General features: G+C 37.7%; 2 protein-coding genes across 2 annotated transcripts in view; both read right to left on the reverse strand.

Annotated features, from left to right (window-relative positions):
* Window positions 1–6,982, reverse strand: part of LOC115797778 (zinc finger protein 385B-like) — an 84,235-nt gene extending 77,253 nt beyond the window's left edge. Inside the window, exon 1 of the mRNA XM_030754274.1 lies at window positions 6,816–6,982. Coding sequence (XP_030610134.1) covers window positions 6,816–6,858 — 43 coding nt within the window. The 5' untranslated portion in view covers window positions 6,859–6,982. The remainder of the gene's footprint in view (window positions 1–6,815) is intronic.
* An 8,393-nt stretch (window positions 6,983–15,375) lies between these two features.
* Window positions 15,376–19,123, reverse strand: part of LOC115798411 (ras-related protein Rab-5C-like) — a 20,895-nt gene continuing 17,147 nt past the window's right edge. Inside the window, exons 2-4 of the mRNA XM_030755258.1 lie at window positions 17,201–17,323; window positions 16,997–17,090; window positions 15,376–16,832 (exon numbers count right to left, since the gene is read on the reverse strand). Of these exons, the coding sequence (XP_030611118.1) occupies window positions 16,708–16,832; window positions 16,997–17,090; window positions 17,201–17,323 (342 nt within the window). The 3' untranslated portion in view covers window positions 15,376–16,707. The remainder of the gene's footprint in view (window positions 16,833–16,996; window positions 17,091–17,200; window positions 17,324–19,123) is intronic.

Below are 19,123 nucleotides of genomic sequence, written 5' to 3' on the forward strand. Positions count from 1 at the left end.
AGTAACATAACGATTTGTTGCCATCTCGTGTAACATTGTCGTCACTTTGCCTTCTGTGCAACACACACACACACACACACACACACACACACACACACACACACACACACACACACACACTGCAAAGGGACTACAGTGATTGTATGACAGCAAAAATGCAGTCCCCCTGAGCTAAATTGAAAAGAATAGACATAAATTACATAAATAACACAAATAAAACACCTCTATCATTACCCCAATGGTAGAAGAAACACTGAAATCTTCAGCATAACAAAATCAAGCTGTTTGGTCAGATGGTGTCTATAAGTGCTTCTAGTAATTATCCCATCTTACACTGCAGGAAGACACACACACATACACACACACACACACACACACACACACACACACACACACACACACACACACACACACACACAGTATATGAGAAACACAGAAAAGGAGAAATTGTATCTGCTGCAAAGGCAGCACACAACTGGAGACAGTGAGCTTACAACCATAGCTATCAACAAATCATAGCACAGCTAACTGCTAGTTAGGTTAAATATACATTTTAGCAAAGTGAGGGCTGTAAAGAGCGTGTCCTTTACTATTAATTCAATTGAGTACTGATTCTGAATTGAACCATGACACTAAAAAACTGGAATTAAACCAATATCAGTAGTGAAAATGTAATTAAAAGCCACATAATTTTAGTGAAAAGACACCTAAAGGTTGTATCCTGATGAATCTTGTGTCATGATCAACAACATGATCAAACAAAATAATTTTATAGATTAAATTGTGCAAAATTATTTTAAAATGGGGACCACTCTCTCTCGTGAATTATTTCCAGCCCATTATTGAGAATAATTTCTCTGTCATCACACAGACATGTGGGCGTAAATGCACATATACACACCACACATACACACACAAAGAATAGCATTTTCACACTGCTTCCTGCTGTGCTGAATCTATACCTGCAATGCAGCCACGGGGGAATGGAGAGGTAATGGGCCGTGTGAAAATTCAACTTCCCACACAGCCCTCAATATGTCTGCGCATCCCTCTGTCCTTATGAAGGGGACTCAAGGAGCTGTTTGCATTTAGAAGCACGTGTTTGTGTTTTTAAATGTAAATAAAATGTGATAAAGACTGCTCAATGTACGTGGAGGCAAAGCTCCTCATACAGCATCTTATAAGCTCTATGGCAGCAGCATGTTTGCTTTCAAAAACAAGGAGGGGACACGAAATCAAGTGCACTATTTACACTTTCTGTATACACCTTGCACACCTTGATTACATGACATGATTTCAGGGGGCCTTTTTGTTACACAGTAGCTTGTTCCATTTGAGCAAGAGGAAAGAGAATGTTTATATGCCTAAAGTTTGCACCTTGTATTTCAGTGCATCTTTTATAACAACCAGAATTTAAAAATTTTTAACAACAGCTGACAAAAAAAAAAAAAAATCAATCATTTGTGGGTGTTTTGACATTTTGTACAAGCTCTGAAGGACTACATTTTCACCCTGATAGAAATTTGTTCTTGGGAATCGCTCAAGAATCGGGGAGGTGGCTCTGCCCTGTCTTCACCTCTGAGAAACCAAATAAAGATCACTGTTATCAGTCCAGAGGCAGGTTTAAGCTGCCAGTCTGTGAAGGAGACGGTCATCTGATTTGTAATGACACAGCCAAAGAGCCATTACGTCTTTGATGGGAGATTTAAGCAGAAATCCATTTCGGAGGGTCTGAGGAAAAGCAGGCTCGGAGGGGAGGGGAGGGGGTTGGGGGGTTGGGACGAGCAGTCTATTGTGAGTCTGTTGTGATAAGGTGTAGACTGCACCTGCAATTTGCTAGTGAAAGCTTCGTTTTGACGATAACCATGGTTAGTCATTTCGGCGACAGTCCATTTCAAATTATTACTGATGCTTCACAGAGGGTATTTTTTCCCATGTGATTAGTCACAGAGAATGAAGACAGAAGTGTTTTGTTTAAACATTTGCAGTCCCTTTTCATGCTGCTATCGGACATCTGCAGGGAAAATGTGTGTTAACACCACAAGCAGCCGCTGCAACAATGAAATCCAGGGCAGAAAATGGCTGCCACATGGCTGAGAGACTATAGTATTCTGGCTCTGGTGATGTGGATTGCATACACACCTTTTCTCTAGATTACACTACTCTCTATTTTACATTTCTTAGGCAATACAAACCACTGTACAATAGATCTGGTTCTTTTTTATAATTGCTTTAATTGCTTTAAGTGCTAGAAAACAAATAAGATGTTTATCAAATAATGTAAGGTACAATATTTTCATTAATAATCTTTTGATAATTTTCTTACAGTCAAGGTGACTGTAAGAATGTGAATGTGTAAGAATGTGAGGTCAACATTACATTCTACGTTTTACTAATAATTCATTTAACTTACCAGCAACTTAAACCAGTGAGTGTTTTTATGGAAATCTAAACTGAAAATATAGAAATTAAAAATGAGATTCATGTCATAGAGCAGATGACCAGAATGACAGACACAGCCTAGACTGATTTAATAGGGATGTCACCAGAACCAATACTTATGGTACCTTTCAATGCCAAAATTCTGAAAATGTATCAGTACTTGTGTTTGCTCAGCACCGCAGCTACTGCAGATAGCATATGCACTGAGCAGAGTTGTCAAAAAAGTTGATATTGGGATACTAACTGATAATAAAAATTACCATCTGATTAGATATTGATTTGCAACAGTATTGATACCAATAGGTCTGTCTTTGCCTCCTCCAGCTAACACACAGCTTCACACAGCACCTCTCTGCATTGCACCCATACAGTTTATGGCTGCAGCTTGACAACCACACAGGCTAGCATCAGCTGATAACTTAGGACACCACCGTTTTTTCCATATAAGGAAGCTTCTGGCTTCAAATATACAGCGTGCTAACACTGAGGCTTTGAATTGCTGACTCCAGAATCAGTAAGCAATATCATGGTGGCTACATCAATGTTTTGTACTGTCTATGGCTGAAACGTTTGAAACTAAAATTCTCTTTAGCATTACTGACCTTTGACCTTTGTGTATTTTACTCTGTTAATTTGCTATTATTTAGGATATTAAAAAAGCTTAATGTGTAGTGTCAAAATAAGAAACAGTGTTTCTTAAATAAACGCGACAGCCTATACATTTTATTGTTTGGGGGCAAAATTCTAAGAAGTACTGCAATATTTTAGCTTTTTTTTTAAAAAAAAACAATCCCATTCTCACTGTATTATCCCTACAGGGGCAATACTCCTGACTTCTTTTTCTCTGAAAGGCTCTTTTGTGTACTTTATAATATGTTGTAAAATATTACTGGTAAACATACTGTGATGTTTCTCTATCCAAACTGTGGAATTACACACCATCCTATTCTGACAGTACCTCTGTTGTAGCTACTCACCAGTCTTTTTTTTTTTTTTTTTTAAATACGTTTTAATGCAGTTTCATTAGAGTTGTCCAGGAATTGTTAATGCTAGAGTCTTCTCCTGCTTTGTTTGCATTTTACCTCTCCTGCTCCATGGGCTCTTTAAATAAAGGCACCGAGCTCTGCCTGCCAGTTGGCTATCAAACCCATTAGTCATAAAACACATTAGGAATGCCACACCCCATGGCAGCTGTATAGTATTCAGGAGTACCAATGGGATATCTCATCAATCTCTGTTTACAGCACAGGGAAAAATACTGTTCATTTTACCACCCTAACTGTAAAGGCCTGAGAGTGACGTACCCCTGTGTTAAAAAATCTTCAGACACACCAATGGAAAAAAAAAAAAAGCAATATTGCCAACACATCAACAAAAAATGATTTGTGGATGAGTGTTCAATCTTTGTTGGACTTTATCAGCAGGAGCCATGAGTCCATTGACAGCTAAGGGCTGGAGCTCAAGCTGCTCCCATCCCAATCTCGTTCCACATGATTATTCTCAATTTCACAGCTGATGGTTTTTACTGAGACAGACGGCGGCGGCCAAATGCTAAAGTACAGAAGAGAAAGCTCCGAGGTAGGAGAGAAAGTTAAAGAAGGGGGTAGGGAGATAAGCTGGTCACTCAACTTCATCACCAATGTTTGGAATGGAAGTGGTCTGTGAATGTGACCTTTCTCCGTGGCGCAGGATAGAGAGAGACATGGTGTCCTGGTAGATGCTCTTGGGTTTGACATGGTCATAATCTGAACCTGAAGTAGTATGGGGAAAACATACACTAATGCACTCTAGTGATGAGGTGGCAATGCAGGTAGAGATCAAAGAAATTAAGATTTTGTGAGGATTTGAAATATCTTTACTTCAGCTATTACATTCGTACAGCTGCATTTTAGAGGTAATTTTTAAAAATTTCAGTAAAGCAATTATCTGTCAAAACTCCAAAGATATTCAGTCTACCATTGTATAAGAAAGAAAAGGAGAGAATCCTTACACCTGATAAGCAGGAATAATCAAGGATTGTTCTTTGTATCATCACTCTCTTGAAATAATGGACAAAGTCATTTTTTAACAAAAGTTTTATTTTTGCCTAAATCATCATATTTTCGATGTTTCATTCAGTTTTTTTGTGTTTTCTGAAAAACCTGAAAAAAAAATGATTGAGGCTATTATTTTAAGAGGGTGAGCATATGCTTCTACATGACATATTTCTAGGCAGCTCTTCTCTTCCAGCTCACCAGATTTGTTGTTAAGAATACTTTTCCCCCCACACAACATGCCGGGAGACCTTGCACCATAATTTGTTGAATTGTTGTAAAAGCTGTAAGCTTACCAAACCTCTCAGGTCCTTTGCTCCTCATCTCTGAAAGTGCCTTTATGATGATTTCAGTCTGTCTTCTTTTTAAAAGCAGTCGAACAACAATTACCCTTTGCCTTTCTGTACTTTAAGTACTGCTTGTCGTAAGAAACTGCTGCCAGTCCATTTCCCATATGTATATTTAACATAATGTGCAGAGGGTTCTGCACTTCTACATGAACTAACCTACGTATAAATTTAGCTAAATGAGTGCCTTCATGCTGAGACTGTAGAGAATGAGTCTGGCCCTGCTGTATACACACCTAAGAAACCAATAGAATCACACATGGTGCAAAAAAAAAAAAAAAAAAAAAACCTTTCCCAGCGTCACACCGGAGGAGTGCTAGTGAAAATTACAGCATCACTCAGGGGAGTGGGCAGTAGAAGGTGCTGGATTTGATGAATCAAGGACCTTTTGTTCACAGCGAAAATGACTGGCTTCCATGCAGTTGGAAAGAGCATCTCGTCGCCAGAGCTTGGCAGGGAGGCAGCGTCATTTGGAGCCATTTATGTTTGAAGCTGACGCAGAGGGGGACAGAGGAGAGCAAGGTCACAGAAAGAGGATGCAGAACGTGATGATGTGGCCAGTATTGGGTGTTTAAGTGTGTCTACCCTGCTTGAATTGAGCAGCAGCTGAGTAGCAGCTGAGTATTCCAGGGCCGCACTCACAGTAATGATGGAGTGAGACGCTCACATCTATAGGAAGACTGAAGTGAACCTCGAGCAGCACAGCTGACACATGCAGGGTTTCAACATAATGAATGATATGATGAGCGCACACGTGTGTGTAGAGGAGGCTACAAGTTTATTACTTTGATTGGACGCAAATTTCATCAGTGACTACTTCAAGAATCAGTTGTTCTTCAGTGTCAGCTGCACCTAAATATTCACCACTAGTGATAATGTTTGGGACAAAACAAAAACTGCAAATGTGTCACCACAATGGCATTTTAAAAACTACTTTCTTGTATTTTATGCAAAAAAAAAGAAGAAGAGAGAATCCCTGCAGACTGAGAAAATAACCAAAAGTTTAATTTTTCTACTTGGGAGTTCAATACAACACTTGTATTTTCCAGATGCTTTCATCCAATGTGATTTACTTTATTCCCCCCCTCCACATATAGTGACAAAGGGAGATTTTAGATTTGTGGCTCAGTCTTATTCAAAGATGACTGAGCCAGGACCACCTGTCCTACACCTGCCATAAATATGCCCAGTACTAAAAGAGAAAAGTTAGAAAAGAAAGTATATTTGGGTTAGCTCCAAGGTGACCCTACATCACAAGAAAAAGCTATTCCCCAAATAGACATCCTTAGAAAAAAATATGCAGCAATGCATATGAAGTTGTCTCTATTTTTTCCCTTCTTTCTTATGTCCAAGTTATTCCACAGAAAATTTGAAGACAACCCTAAAGGTCTGTACACACACACACACACACACACACACACACACACACACAGAGCTACAGTATGAAACACACACAGACCCACATGTGTACCCAAAACACTGGAAAGACCTATAAAATCCGTGAACTCTATGGTTTAAAAAAGAACTTCATTCACAAACCCAGGTATGGCTCTGACCTCCATTAACACCGGCAAATATGTGTCAGGATATTACATCTTATTAAATATGAATAAGGTAACTAGTATAACGAACGACAATTAATAGATGTGATTTTTGTGCCTCTAAAACGCTCGGATTTTAAAAGTTTTATTTATTTATTTTTTTAAAATTGTATCACTTTTTTCATACATACCTACAAACCAAACAGAAAACTGGAGCCATTATCCATCCGGAAAAGAAAAATATCTGAAAATCTTAAAACTGACATAGAATGTTTTAGCTACTACTACTACTTACTTTGATTTTAAATGGGAAAAAAATAACTATATTTCTACCAAATAAGAAAGATACAGTAGAAACATTTAGTCGACATCAAAGCGCAGTCCGCATGTGTTCAAAGCGCCGTTCACACACAAACAGCCTCGAAATCTAACATTTAAAACCGCTTTCCTACCTGTGTAAGACGGTTGCACAGCTCCTCTGTTGCTACTGTCCATTTCCAGCTGTCACAGATTACAGCGCGAGCTCAGCTGCAGGCGTTTCAGTCCCGCGAGCGAGTCCAGAAAAGATAAAACCACGAGGGTAACGCGCGCGCGCTGTGGCACCGCCGCCTGCGCGACGGAGATACCAAATCACTGCGCGCGAGGATGTGAGGGAGAGGCAAAAGGGGCCAAGTGAAATCAGTCAGTGTGAAAACGGGGTTGGCGCAGCAGTGGCATGGAGCTGTTTGAAATGTAGAATGTTAATAAGAGTGAGTGGCATCAGTTACTTTTTAAAGCAACTCGAAGAATTTAAATGAAAGTGTGGAGCGTTTTTTTTCTCCAGAAATTTCTATTTATTGTACTCTGTGACTGACTGACTAATTTATTTAACAGGGTCTCATTCAAACACACTCATTATAGCTATCTTTTTCATACATTCACATAAAAGGTTCATCGGGTTGCCATAAACACACGCGTACAACTATAACTCTTACCTACAGGCGCCCATAAGAGGCGGTACACCATAGTAATACACTATACACTTGATATCAAATGTCTTCATAAGACTTTACACAACCCTCAGGCTATAATGATATACAGCTACATAATAGAACTTGAGGCCACTAGCTATATTTGAATTATTTTTATTATTTAACAAAAAGAAAAAAAAAAGTCTGGAACCCTGTCCAGTGTACATGAATATTTTAATGAGAATTTCATCTAAATAAAATCTGTACAGAAATGCTGTCATAGCTCTAAAAATATACTTTGATAGCAAAAAATATTGACTAAGCTTTTATCAGCCTTTTTCTGATGGGGCATATCCTGTGAACGTTTAGCAGGAGTTAAACACCCAAGCACTTAATCCTGCATTTCCCATAATGCAATTTGATGCTCTCTTTTCCTGAATTTAAAACCCACATCACAGCAGCAGTAATGGTGTGTTCATGGGAGAAATCTTCATTAACTGTATTATATATATATGTGTGTGTGTGTGTGTGTGTGTGTGTGTGTGTGTGTGTGTGTGTGTGTGTGTGTGTGTGTGTGTGTGTGTGTGTGTGTGTGTGTGTGTGTGTGTGTGTGAAGAACAACTTTATTGCTTGATAAATGCAGGACTTCAAATGGAATACATGTGTGAGTAAAAAAAATGTTTCTAGTAGAGAACATTTTGAAACAACCAATCATATATGTCTCAAATACAAATACACTCGAATGTGTAATTGTGTAGGAAAAAGCTTTGTATAAAAAAATGTAAAATGCTCAGTCATTTACATCCAGCATACATAGCCAACAATGGAGGACCAGCAAGGAGTGACCAATGTAAAACCTGTGGCATCAAAAATATATGCAGTACCAGTCAAAAGTGTATAAAAAAGTATACTATCAGGACTCATATAATAGGCTTTTTGATGTAACCCTAAAATAATAATAAAAAAAAATCTATAAAGTCAGTGTTATTTAATTGTTGACAAAGTGCATCAGATATTTACGTGTCACAATGAAGTTGTTCAGAAAAAATGTTTTGTAGTTACTGTACTGGTTGTAACTCCACTTCTGTGAGGATATTCCCCTAACAAGGGAAGGTATAAAAAAATTAAAATTGAAATCTCTATTGCTTAAGATCTAGTTCTTTTCTTAAATCCTCATTGTGGAGAGGGAAAGTAAAGATGCATTTCAATACTTTTTAGTATGTCCAAAAAAGATTTAGTATGCATTTCAAATGCAGCATGTTAAAAACACCAGGATGTCCTGCTTTATCGCATTGGATTTTGTAGTATGTAATCAAGCATGCTTTGCAGCTCATCCTGACCCTCAATCCTTTGTCATCTATATGTAGAACAAGAAAGATCAAGGTTCAAGGTTTGATACTATGGTGAATGAGTAGGTCTCACGCTCCAACCAGTTATGACAGATGGCTGCACCTCTGAGTCTGGTTCCCCTGGAGGTTTCTTCCTGTTAAAAGGGAGTTTTTCCTTCCCACTGTTGCAAAGTGCTTGCTCGCAAGGGGTCGCTTGATTGTTGGGGTTTTCTCCAGGGCCACTATAGGGTTTACAGTATAAAATGCCATGAGGTGACAGTTGTTGTGATTTGGCGCTATATAAATAAATCAGAACTGAATTTTGTGCATTTTATGTGTATTTTATGCAAGGGTAGCTTCAGTATAGTGAAATCTAAAAAAGAAAAGTAATATGTGAAACACTGAGACACCTGCTGGTGATTTTACAGCCTTAAAACAATGAGAACATATTTTCATAAACACCTCTATTAAAAGCCTGCTAACACATAATGGCCACTTGTAATAAGATTAAATGTTTGAGGGGCCAAAGGAAAATGTTGCATCCCTCTGACATGTCAAATCAGCACTACCTTTGTGTGCTGTGGGGCCCATCACCAGGCATCAGTCCCCAGTCTTACCCCCTGTAGACCCCTTCATTAACATAGTTGGGCTTTGTTCAAAAGCAGATGCCTGTAGATAAATTTGAGCATACACGGGCGCATGCCTGCGTGCGCTGTGGCCTTCCTGGTAGTGTGTGTTTGAATCAGCTGTCAGCGGACGGTGATGGACGCATACTGGAAACATACTTGGAGTTTGAGGTATGTCCTTCTCACTGAAGTCCTTTGACACCCTGCTTGACATCAGCACAAGTCAGCCACCCTAAAAATAAAGGAGCACATGTGCTTGATGTACATAGAAGAAGAGACAAGGGTATAAGATATCATGCTCCTCATGTCTTCATATGTGTATGTGGATACAAAAGGAAACAACACACAGCCTCCTGTTGGATTGCATGTAGGTTATATTCAGGTCCTCCATTTCCATGAAGCTCAAGCCCAATCAACATCCTCCCAGCATCAAAGTTAATGCCAGGGCTCAGCTCCATCATTATCTTGAGTGCTTTCATTAAAGGACATTTTTATTCTGCTGCGCCTAGAATCATCGAGAAACCGGCCACAACTCTGAGCCACATGTTTTGGCTAAACCTGGTCACCATGGCAATGCATTTTTAAAAATGTATCCACTTTGGTTTTTGACTTAAAAAGCTGATTGAAACATTGAAATATTGGATGTATGAGGTTCGCTTAAAAAAATGGAGTGAAAATGTGACAGAAAAGAATGAAAGCTAAAGTCACAAAAAGGCTGTAGTTCACAGCTTGGAACAGTGTAACCCTCAGCGGTGACGAGTATTTGAGCGTGACAACAATATCCACCCTCTGACTCAATTTGACACTCAGCAGGTCTAGTTATTAATCCAATACTGCAGCTGCAGCAAGCAGCATTTTGATCGTTTTTTTTCCAACCATGTAAGTGATTTCTTGTCTCTAGCACGTGACTTACTGAATGAGAAATATTCTCAAAGAGATGAAATATGAATTAATGTCAGTTATTGCTCTGAAGCCAGCTATGAATTAAGAATAAGATAGAACTATTCTCGCTTTCTGATGTATGTGACAAATGTGAGACAAATGAAAAAGACATAAGTCTTCTTAACTGATTTTTGATGAGATCTTTACTGCTGATATTTTACCAAAGTATGAAAGAATCCATCAAGGTTTCAAATTGATTAATGGCTCCTATGAAGGTGGGGTGGGCTTGGGGGGTAGGGGGGGTTAAAATAAAACTGTGACCCAGAAAAGTAAGTAGAGCAGGTACTAAGTTTACTTTGAGGTCCAGGGTAACTTATATCATCCAAACTGAGAATTAATGTATGATTCCCCCTTTGTGAAGTTTGCCCTGAAATGCTTTTTGCTCTCTTGATTGTAAAAAAAGTGAATTCATCTTTTTTTTTTTCTCTCTTTCCTTTCTTGGTAGATTTATGCTCCAGTTTGTCATTTCAAATTTGGCTTACTGTTGGAGCAAAACTATTTCAAATGCAGTATGTATTTACTTTTTTCCTGTATATCAGACGAAATGTATTGATTTCTTTTGATTATAAACATTTCTTTGCCTTTCACTTGCTGTATTTTGCTCTTTTACTTTGAAAAGCCCCTATGAAGGTATTAAAGACATGCATGTTCCAGTGCTAATTTAATAGGCATGGCTTCACTCCTCTCCCACATCATACATAAACATTTTCAGGGAGAGGAGGGAGCATTTAAGCTGAGAATGAAAGATGATGAAAGCCTGTTAGAAAAGAATCCAGTGAAAATTAGATCAGGGTGCATTCTGGGTAAGATTTGCTCCTCAAGTGTACATCCTTGTTCACACTTTCCTTGTCCCTGAAGTCCACTTGGCTCTTGATGGTGATGATTTACAGAGTGCAAAAGGGAAGATGAGAGCTTAAAATACAACAACCTAAAATCACTGCTGCATTTCACTGCTAGAATTTATGCTTGATGATCTTTAAGTTTTGATTGATCGGTTTAGAAACGTGAACCAAGAATAAGCGCGCCAATATAATTTTGTATCTTCTTCCTTTGTCCTCCTGATCTTTGGAGAAGTGTAAGGATGACCTCTCCTTCATCAGCAACATTGCTGTGTCGAATATTAAACTGTGAGACTTAGTGTTTTTTAAAGCTTACTGTATTAAAGGGAAATAATTATTCTTAAGGTTGTTTAGCCATTGATAAATTGTATAGTTGATTGATTTGTGGTCCAGTTTTTTTCTTTTTTGAAGTAGATATGACCATATTTGAAGGAGAGGGTAGTGCTGGTTAGCTGCCAGCTAATATTAGTATGGGCTAGCTTGGTTAGCAATTTGTAATTTAGTGTAATATTAAAAGAAAAGTTGATTCTGGCTGTTGTACCCAAGTAGCCAACTCAGTTACACTGTAAAAAAAAATAACAAAGAAACAAAAAAAAATCTTTAAAAAAAAAAAAGAATCCCCAAAACCAAAACATAAAAAAAGAAAAAGAAAAAAAAGGAAAATGCACTGGTAATTTTTTTTTTCCAAGTGCTTTATCTGTTCTTCAACGTAGGCTTCCATCAGTGGTAGATGCTGAAACTCAGTGTGTGGTTGAAAATTACAGAAAAACATCTGGAAAAAAAAGAAAAGAAAGAAAAAAAGGAAAATGTTCTCCATTTAAAAAAGGCACATTGTACTGTATTTTTACAGATTTTTTAAAACTGTGTAGACCCTAATTTTTGCCCCGTGGGAGAATTAATTGCCCATCCCAACCTTAGTGTGCCTTTCACAAAATTTCACCCATCGCCAGGAAAGGCAAACATGACCTCAAATTTCCCATAAATGTAAGTATTTTTAAAGCCCATTTGAATATGAAAAATTAAGCTCCACAACGCTGTGAATGAGGAAAACAGCTACAGAGACCAAAGCTGTTTATTTCTGCTGTAAAGCTGGACATTTTAACATTGGACTCTATGAGGACTGACTCGCTTTTGGAGCCAGCCTGAAGTGGCCATTACAGGACGTTTCAGGTTGTTCACTCCCACACTGGCTTCATTTTTCAGCCCTGGAGGTTGTCCCTTGGCTGAAGCCACAGCCAGCAGGCCATTAGCAAAGCTTAGCATAATGACTGGCAACAGGGGGAAACAGCTAACCCGGTTCTATCCAAATGGAACAAAATCAGCCTAAAGCACCAGCCACTCCAGCTCACTAAATAACATGTATATCTTCCTTGTTTCAGCCACACAAAGCAAAAAAATAAATAAATAAAAGAGAACTTTACATGAGTTATGTGAGGAATTCTTCTTGGTTGGGGAACATTGGTAAGATACTGCTCCTAGCTAATAAGGAGTCCAACACCCAACTCAGATTGTTGTATTTATACTTTGAAATCAGCAGTCTGAAAATATAATGTGAATGTTCAGCAGGTTAAATAATGCAACATTAAGATAATTTAAAAGTCACCATCCTTTCATAATACAGCTTACTGTGTTTCCTTCAGTTGCCTCCTCACCAGCATCCCTTCCAGTGGTAACACAGCTAGATGTTCCATTTTAGATAAGACACAATTATTGTAGGACATCACAAGTACTATCACTATCCGCTGAAATCTCAACCCTCACCACAGAATGCAATCCAGATACCACATCACTGTGCCCTTGGTATTTAACGACATTTCCTTCTGTCCGTGAAGATAGAGGGAATCCATCAGAGTGAATATTTTCTGTATTTCTTTGAACTGGGCTCTGCTACAGATTTGGGCCATTGTTTTTATGCAAAAAAAAAAGAAAAAAAAAAAAGAAAAGAAAAAACAAACAAAAAACCATTCACAGTACTTTAGCTGACCAAAAAAAAAAAAAAAAATCTTGTTGTTATGACAACCACGCCTTTTTGCACACATTACCTGCTTTCATTTGTTGTACAAACAACAGATACAAGAAGAAGAAAACAAGCTAAAAACAAAAGAAAACAAAAAAATGACAACTCTGGAGCAAAAATGCAAACACATTTATTTTCAGGGCACATTTCCTTTATTCTGCGAATCCACTCTTATAAACACAGTCAATTTCAGTCTGGCTCTCACGCCATTATGATTCACAGAGGCCGAGCATGAAATTAGTTTCTTTTTTGACAGACACATCTTGACTGACAGCTCAACAAATGAGAAATCATTTACTGTGAACAGAGCAGCCGCCTGCTTTTGGCAGAAATGCTGCCCGTCTCTGAGGCGGGTGCACGCCTGGATGTGTGTGTGTGCTTGCGCGCGTGCAAATGGCCTAAAAAGTTGATTTAATGTAAGGTTCTCACTGGCATCAAAACCACAATAGCAGGTCTGTCAACAGAAAAGACACTTTACAATAAAAAGCTTTACATAGATGTGGCTTGAGGACAACAAAGACACCATCGTTAGAATCTGTGGTCACAGAGGGATATTTACAAGATAATTAGAAATACTGAAAAAAAATAGAGTGACAACAGAAATGTGGTCAAGTCAGTGGTATTAAATCTATTTAGAGACGAAAAAAATTAGCTCCTGACCATGCCTAAACCAGCAAAGACTGCCAGCAAATGCCCTTAAATGATGTACTCCAGAAAGGATGTCTTTTATTACTTATCATTCCTTACAAGGACAAATGTACCATTTATTCAATCAAGACTCACATAAAGTCACATAAAGTACATGTTCATGAACATTAAAAAAAAAAAATTAACTCTGAATATTGTAGATATGTTGTTCCAACATGGGAAAAAAGTGTTGTACTGTTGGGCAGTGTAAGCACAAAGAATGTGACATCCACATCCACTGAGGCCTTGGCTATTAGTGGGGCGTGATGAGGACACCGTACTCCCCCCCAATAAATAAATAAAATAAATAAATATATGAAATGACCACCAACAGCATATTTGCCATGTATTTTACACATACTTTTTCATTATTGAAGATCTGATGACTGCTCTGTTAATTTAGTCATGTCGTTTGGAAAGTTTTCTTCTTTCCAGATTTTAGGTTTGATACATCCAATATAATATCCTAATACAACAGTATTGCAAAAAAATGGCATTAATATGGAAGCTTGTTTCTGCCAGATTTTTATTTTTTTGGCCAAAATTGAAACTGAGAAAATAACTTAGTTTTGAGCTCTTATCTGAATTTTTTTTTTTTTAACTTAAAATTTCAAGTTATTTTCTCAATTTCCAGTTCTGTTACAAGTTTGAGTCAACAAGTAGAAATTGTGAGATACCTAACTCAAAGGTTTGAGATAATAATCCAAAACATATGGATGACAAAAATGTTGACAAAATGTATGGAAGCTTGTTTCAGTGGCAGAAGAAACAAGCTTCCATACATTATTTCACATTTTGTCATTTTTTGGAAAGTGCTTTTATATTTTGTTGTTGAATTTAAATGGAGACTGGAAGGTTGCCTCATATTACATTACATGATCTGATTCCATTTCAAGAGGTTGTCAAAATGTTAAAAACAATTAAGAGCACACCATAAATTTGAGTCAATAATTGGACAAAATCACCAATGCTTTAGTGCATTTTGGCTCTAGAATATAACAGTTTTACTTTGCATAAAAATACAAATTGTAAAGATTCTTTTGGTATCAATATTATTTCATTATTCTGACCTGCACATGGATTATAACAATAGTTATTTAATTCTGACTAATCATTTAACCTACTAGACCTTTGAGGTTTGTTGGGTAAACGTTAATTAATACCCTCACATGTGTTAGTCATTTTTCCACGTCCTCCTTGCAAGTGTGATGCTCCATCTGGTGGTCAGAAATTTGATGCCATTCTGTGGCAATCAAAGTTTCTATAAGTGCACATCTTTCTGATCAGACTTCTGATCATTTTTGAAAACTTTCCTTGCATTGCAAAATGTGGCCAGCAGATGTATACATTTGGTTTGTAACCTGATAAAGGATTCAGCATATTCCCCTTAATCAAGACGATTTAATTCAAATTAAAGATAGAATTTGGCAATTAAATCCAGCTCCATCCATTCATTTTCTTAACCGCTTTTGCAGTTTATGGTTCACAGACCTCACTTTGTGGATTCAAACTGAATGTACTGAACTGAGGCACAGTGTGAGAAAAAAATACTTCTGCCTGATCTGTATATGCAAAAAAAAAGAAAAAAAGAAAAGTGCACTGCAAAAAAACTCAAGCAAAAGCTAATCTTGCACGTTATTTATTTCTTTTTAGATTACATGTTATTTCACATTTCTTTAAAAAAGGCTAACAACTCTCGGGTGTTACAGTTATCAATAAAACAATGAAGAAAACAACTGCATTTATTGTACAGCCTCTTCAGATGTGTAGCCCATCCAATCACGACCACCCTCAGGAAGCCAAGTCTTAAGCTTTTCTTGTAACTGTCTCATCGAACTCCCTATTAAGAATAACCAAAGCCACCTTTACACCTCGCATTACAATGTGATCTGCATCCAGATAACTTAACAATGGGGAAGGATAAGAAATGCAGGTGTAATTTCATGCACTGTGATTGGTATGCAATCAGATAACCCAGGCCACATTTAGAGGTGGTCAGCTTGCACTCTGATCAGCTCTGTTAGTGTAAATGCAGTCAGTGCAGCCTCACCATATTAAGAAAAGAAAAGAAGAAGAACAAAAAAAAAAAAAGAAACATCTGCCCAACATCTGCCTCTTCCTGCTCATTTCAGTAAACTGAAATGTTGAGCAGAACCTTGTAAGTCTTCCTTCATGATACCTTTTCTCAGAGATGAATAATATACATTTATGGCCACATTTAGAGGTGGCTCGTCCTTCTGTGAACTAATCAACCTGACTAATCTGCATACTGAGACAAAGTCAGAGCACGGTCAGATGATGACACATTTTAGGCTAGGGGTAACTGTGAAACACCAAATATTACCTGTCATTATTCAGATAACTTATCACATGTTAATGCCAGGTGCAAATGGGGCCTTATGCTGTAATCTCAACTGCAATAAGACAAAAAAGATTAATCACTCCACCATTTGTAACTTAAGGATGATTATTTTTGGGATACTTTTCTTTGTTATCCACTGGATATAGGCAAATGACAGGAGTAGAAAACAGGTGTGCATATATAAAATATGCATTACACACACACACACACACACACACACACACACACACACACACACACACACACACACACACACACACACTCCACTAACCTCAGCATCACAGTTCAAAAAAATTCATTTATAACAGCATTTAATCATCTGAGAGAGGCTAAAGATCAACAGGGAGGCAGACAGACACACAAGGGAAAGACAGAGAAGTAGTGAGGGATCTTGGGAATTCCCTCTAGCTTATGATTTGCTTTACAAAAGTTCTTTGAATCAAAGGGCATCCAGATAATCTCATCTGTAATCTCAGTTTAAGTGTGGAAGTGGTGAGTGGCTCTGCCCTCTTCTGCCTCTCTGGGTTTTAGCTACATGCTGTCCTTAAAATGATGTTCAGGGCTTGTTCACCAAGTTCGTCGTTTCATGCTTCCTAGTTGCCGCCGCAGCACCGGCCGCTGCCTCCCTGAGGGTTCGTTTGTTCTAGATCCACTCCTGTCCTCGTCCGCCCAGCTTGTCCAGCTCCACCCTGGGGCTCGTTCTTCGGTAGCTTCTTTGCTATTGGGACAGAAGCACGGACATTTAAAATAAAGCTACAAAACACCAAAACAGTGACAATAAAGCAAAAAACTAAATGAATAAATAAAATAAAAATCTCTCTGCCATGCATGTTAGGTTAATCGCTGATTCTAAACAACTGCAAATGCAAATGTATTACTTACCTATAGCCATGAAAATTTCATTGACATTCATAGCAGTCTTGGCTGAGGTCTCCATAAAAAGCAGACTGTTGTCATCAGCATAGCCTTGTGCCTCCTTAGAACATGATTTGGATATAAAAGTTAATCAATGTCAGTTTAAAACAACTTTAAGATCAAATAAATTCAAATGAAATGAAATGAAGTAATTTTTATGCATTATTATACCTGAAGTTCTACGGCTCTCTTGTTTGGAATGTCTGCTTTGTTGCCAGCCAGCGCGATCACTATGTTGGGACTGGCCTGTCTTTGAAGCTCCTTCACCCAATTTTTTGCACGTACAAAAGTGTCCTGAAAAACCAACAAGCTTGATTTACATCATTCGCACCAGAATATTTATCATCACACCTATCTTTTCTTTTTCTATACTAATATAGCTGACACGACTTCAAAAAACCCACAAGCCTGGACACACACACACTTAACATTTAAAATAGGTAAATATAACCTCAGATAAACAATGCATGATACATTACACTGTGTCATTATTCATTTACCAAAAACTAAACCGAAATGCAGAAGCAGTGTGTGAAAAATGTATACCCCATGATTGTATAGCTTGTAAAACCACCAATAATCATTTTCTGTATGACTTTATCAGTCTCCCACATCACTGTAGAGGAATATTTATAGCATTGCTTCAGTTCACTGAGGTTTGTGGGCATTCACTGTGGGGATACATGTTCTGTGGACACAGAAATGTTTGCGCCTAAAATCAGCAATTTGGAGCCTGTTCAGTTTAAGTGACTTTTTCATTTAGTAGAAATGCATAAAGTTCAAACTTTCAAACATTTATTTCTGCAAATTTTTTTTTTGCAAGGTCATGAAAACTGTCAAAATGTAAGGCTCACAAACATTGTGGATCTACACAGTATGCGTTTCCGATAACCTTTAAGAAAAACATGCTTATACTGTGATATTTTGTGCAAGTGAGGCTATTTGCTCCACATTTAGGAAAATGTATTCTGTTATGTCAGCACTTCTCAGTTCCAGGAAGAAAACCTGTGTTGATATGCACTGCTGCCATGTACATTTTGTAAATTACACACTACATGCAAGCATCTATCAACACTGAAAATGTTGTATAGAAAAGGGTTAATTTTAACCATTGCTTATGGAATGCCCATAAATCTTTTGATAGAAATTATAATAGGATATATATATATATTGATCTAGTTTTAGTGTAAGCATCCTACTTTGAAGACCATTATTTTTATCTGCTGAGACTACTCATAATTCTTTTTGATGTTTTGTAATACCCACCCAGTATTGATTAAGTGGAAATAAAAAAAAAACTCTGAGATTTGTAAGAAGATATGAGATACTGACTTCCTTACAGGACCAAAATCAATGACTGAATATTTTTTTTTTTGCCTAGATGTTGCATAGATAACCCATGTGGTCTATCATTTGCAATTGTTAAAACCATGGCATCGTCAATCAGATTCAAGATAATCAGAGGTAAAGGAACTTTAGTGCTCAGGCCTCCCAAAAAAATGAGGCTGTAGGACAGATGTGCTCACATTTGACTTTAGAATACTTTGGTATCCAGAGGAGTTCAGTCAATAACTGTAAGGTGCTCAGGTCCTGTGCATTACAGAATAATGGATTCCACATTGTTTGGAAACCTTATGCCCCTTCCCAGATTGATGGGCAGCAACAACTGCTTTGTTATGATTATTGCTGATGTCTTTCCTCCTTGGCATTGTGGACGCACCCCTGAATCCTCCAGACCAGCAAACTGTCAAAACGTCTGCTTTTATAGAGGTGATCACACTTCTGGTGATCAGTTAATCAAATGCATTTGATTATCAGCACCTTGCCTATAGAAACAGCATAGGTGTACTTAGTTTTTCACACACTGAATCTAGATACTTTTATAACCTAATGACCAGCTGATTATTTATTGTGTGCTGATTTTTAACACCTTAGAATTGAAAGAAGGTGTACTTTCTTTTTCATATGACTGTATAATTAGAGTTTAAATACAGAACCTAAGATACGAGTGGTCTTGAATTAAAACCCAGCAAAAACCTTAACAATTCTAACAATTGTTTCAGTGATCATTTCCAAAATGATGACTGATATATT

Source organism: Archocentrus centrarchus, chromosome 19 (assembly GCF_007364275.1).
Source record: "Archocentrus centrarchus isolate MPI-CPG fArcCen1 chromosome 19, fArcCen1, whole genome shotgun sequence".
Lineage (NCBI taxonomy): Eukaryota > Metazoa > Chordata > Actinopteri > Cichliformes > Cichlidae > Archocentrus > Archocentrus centrarchus.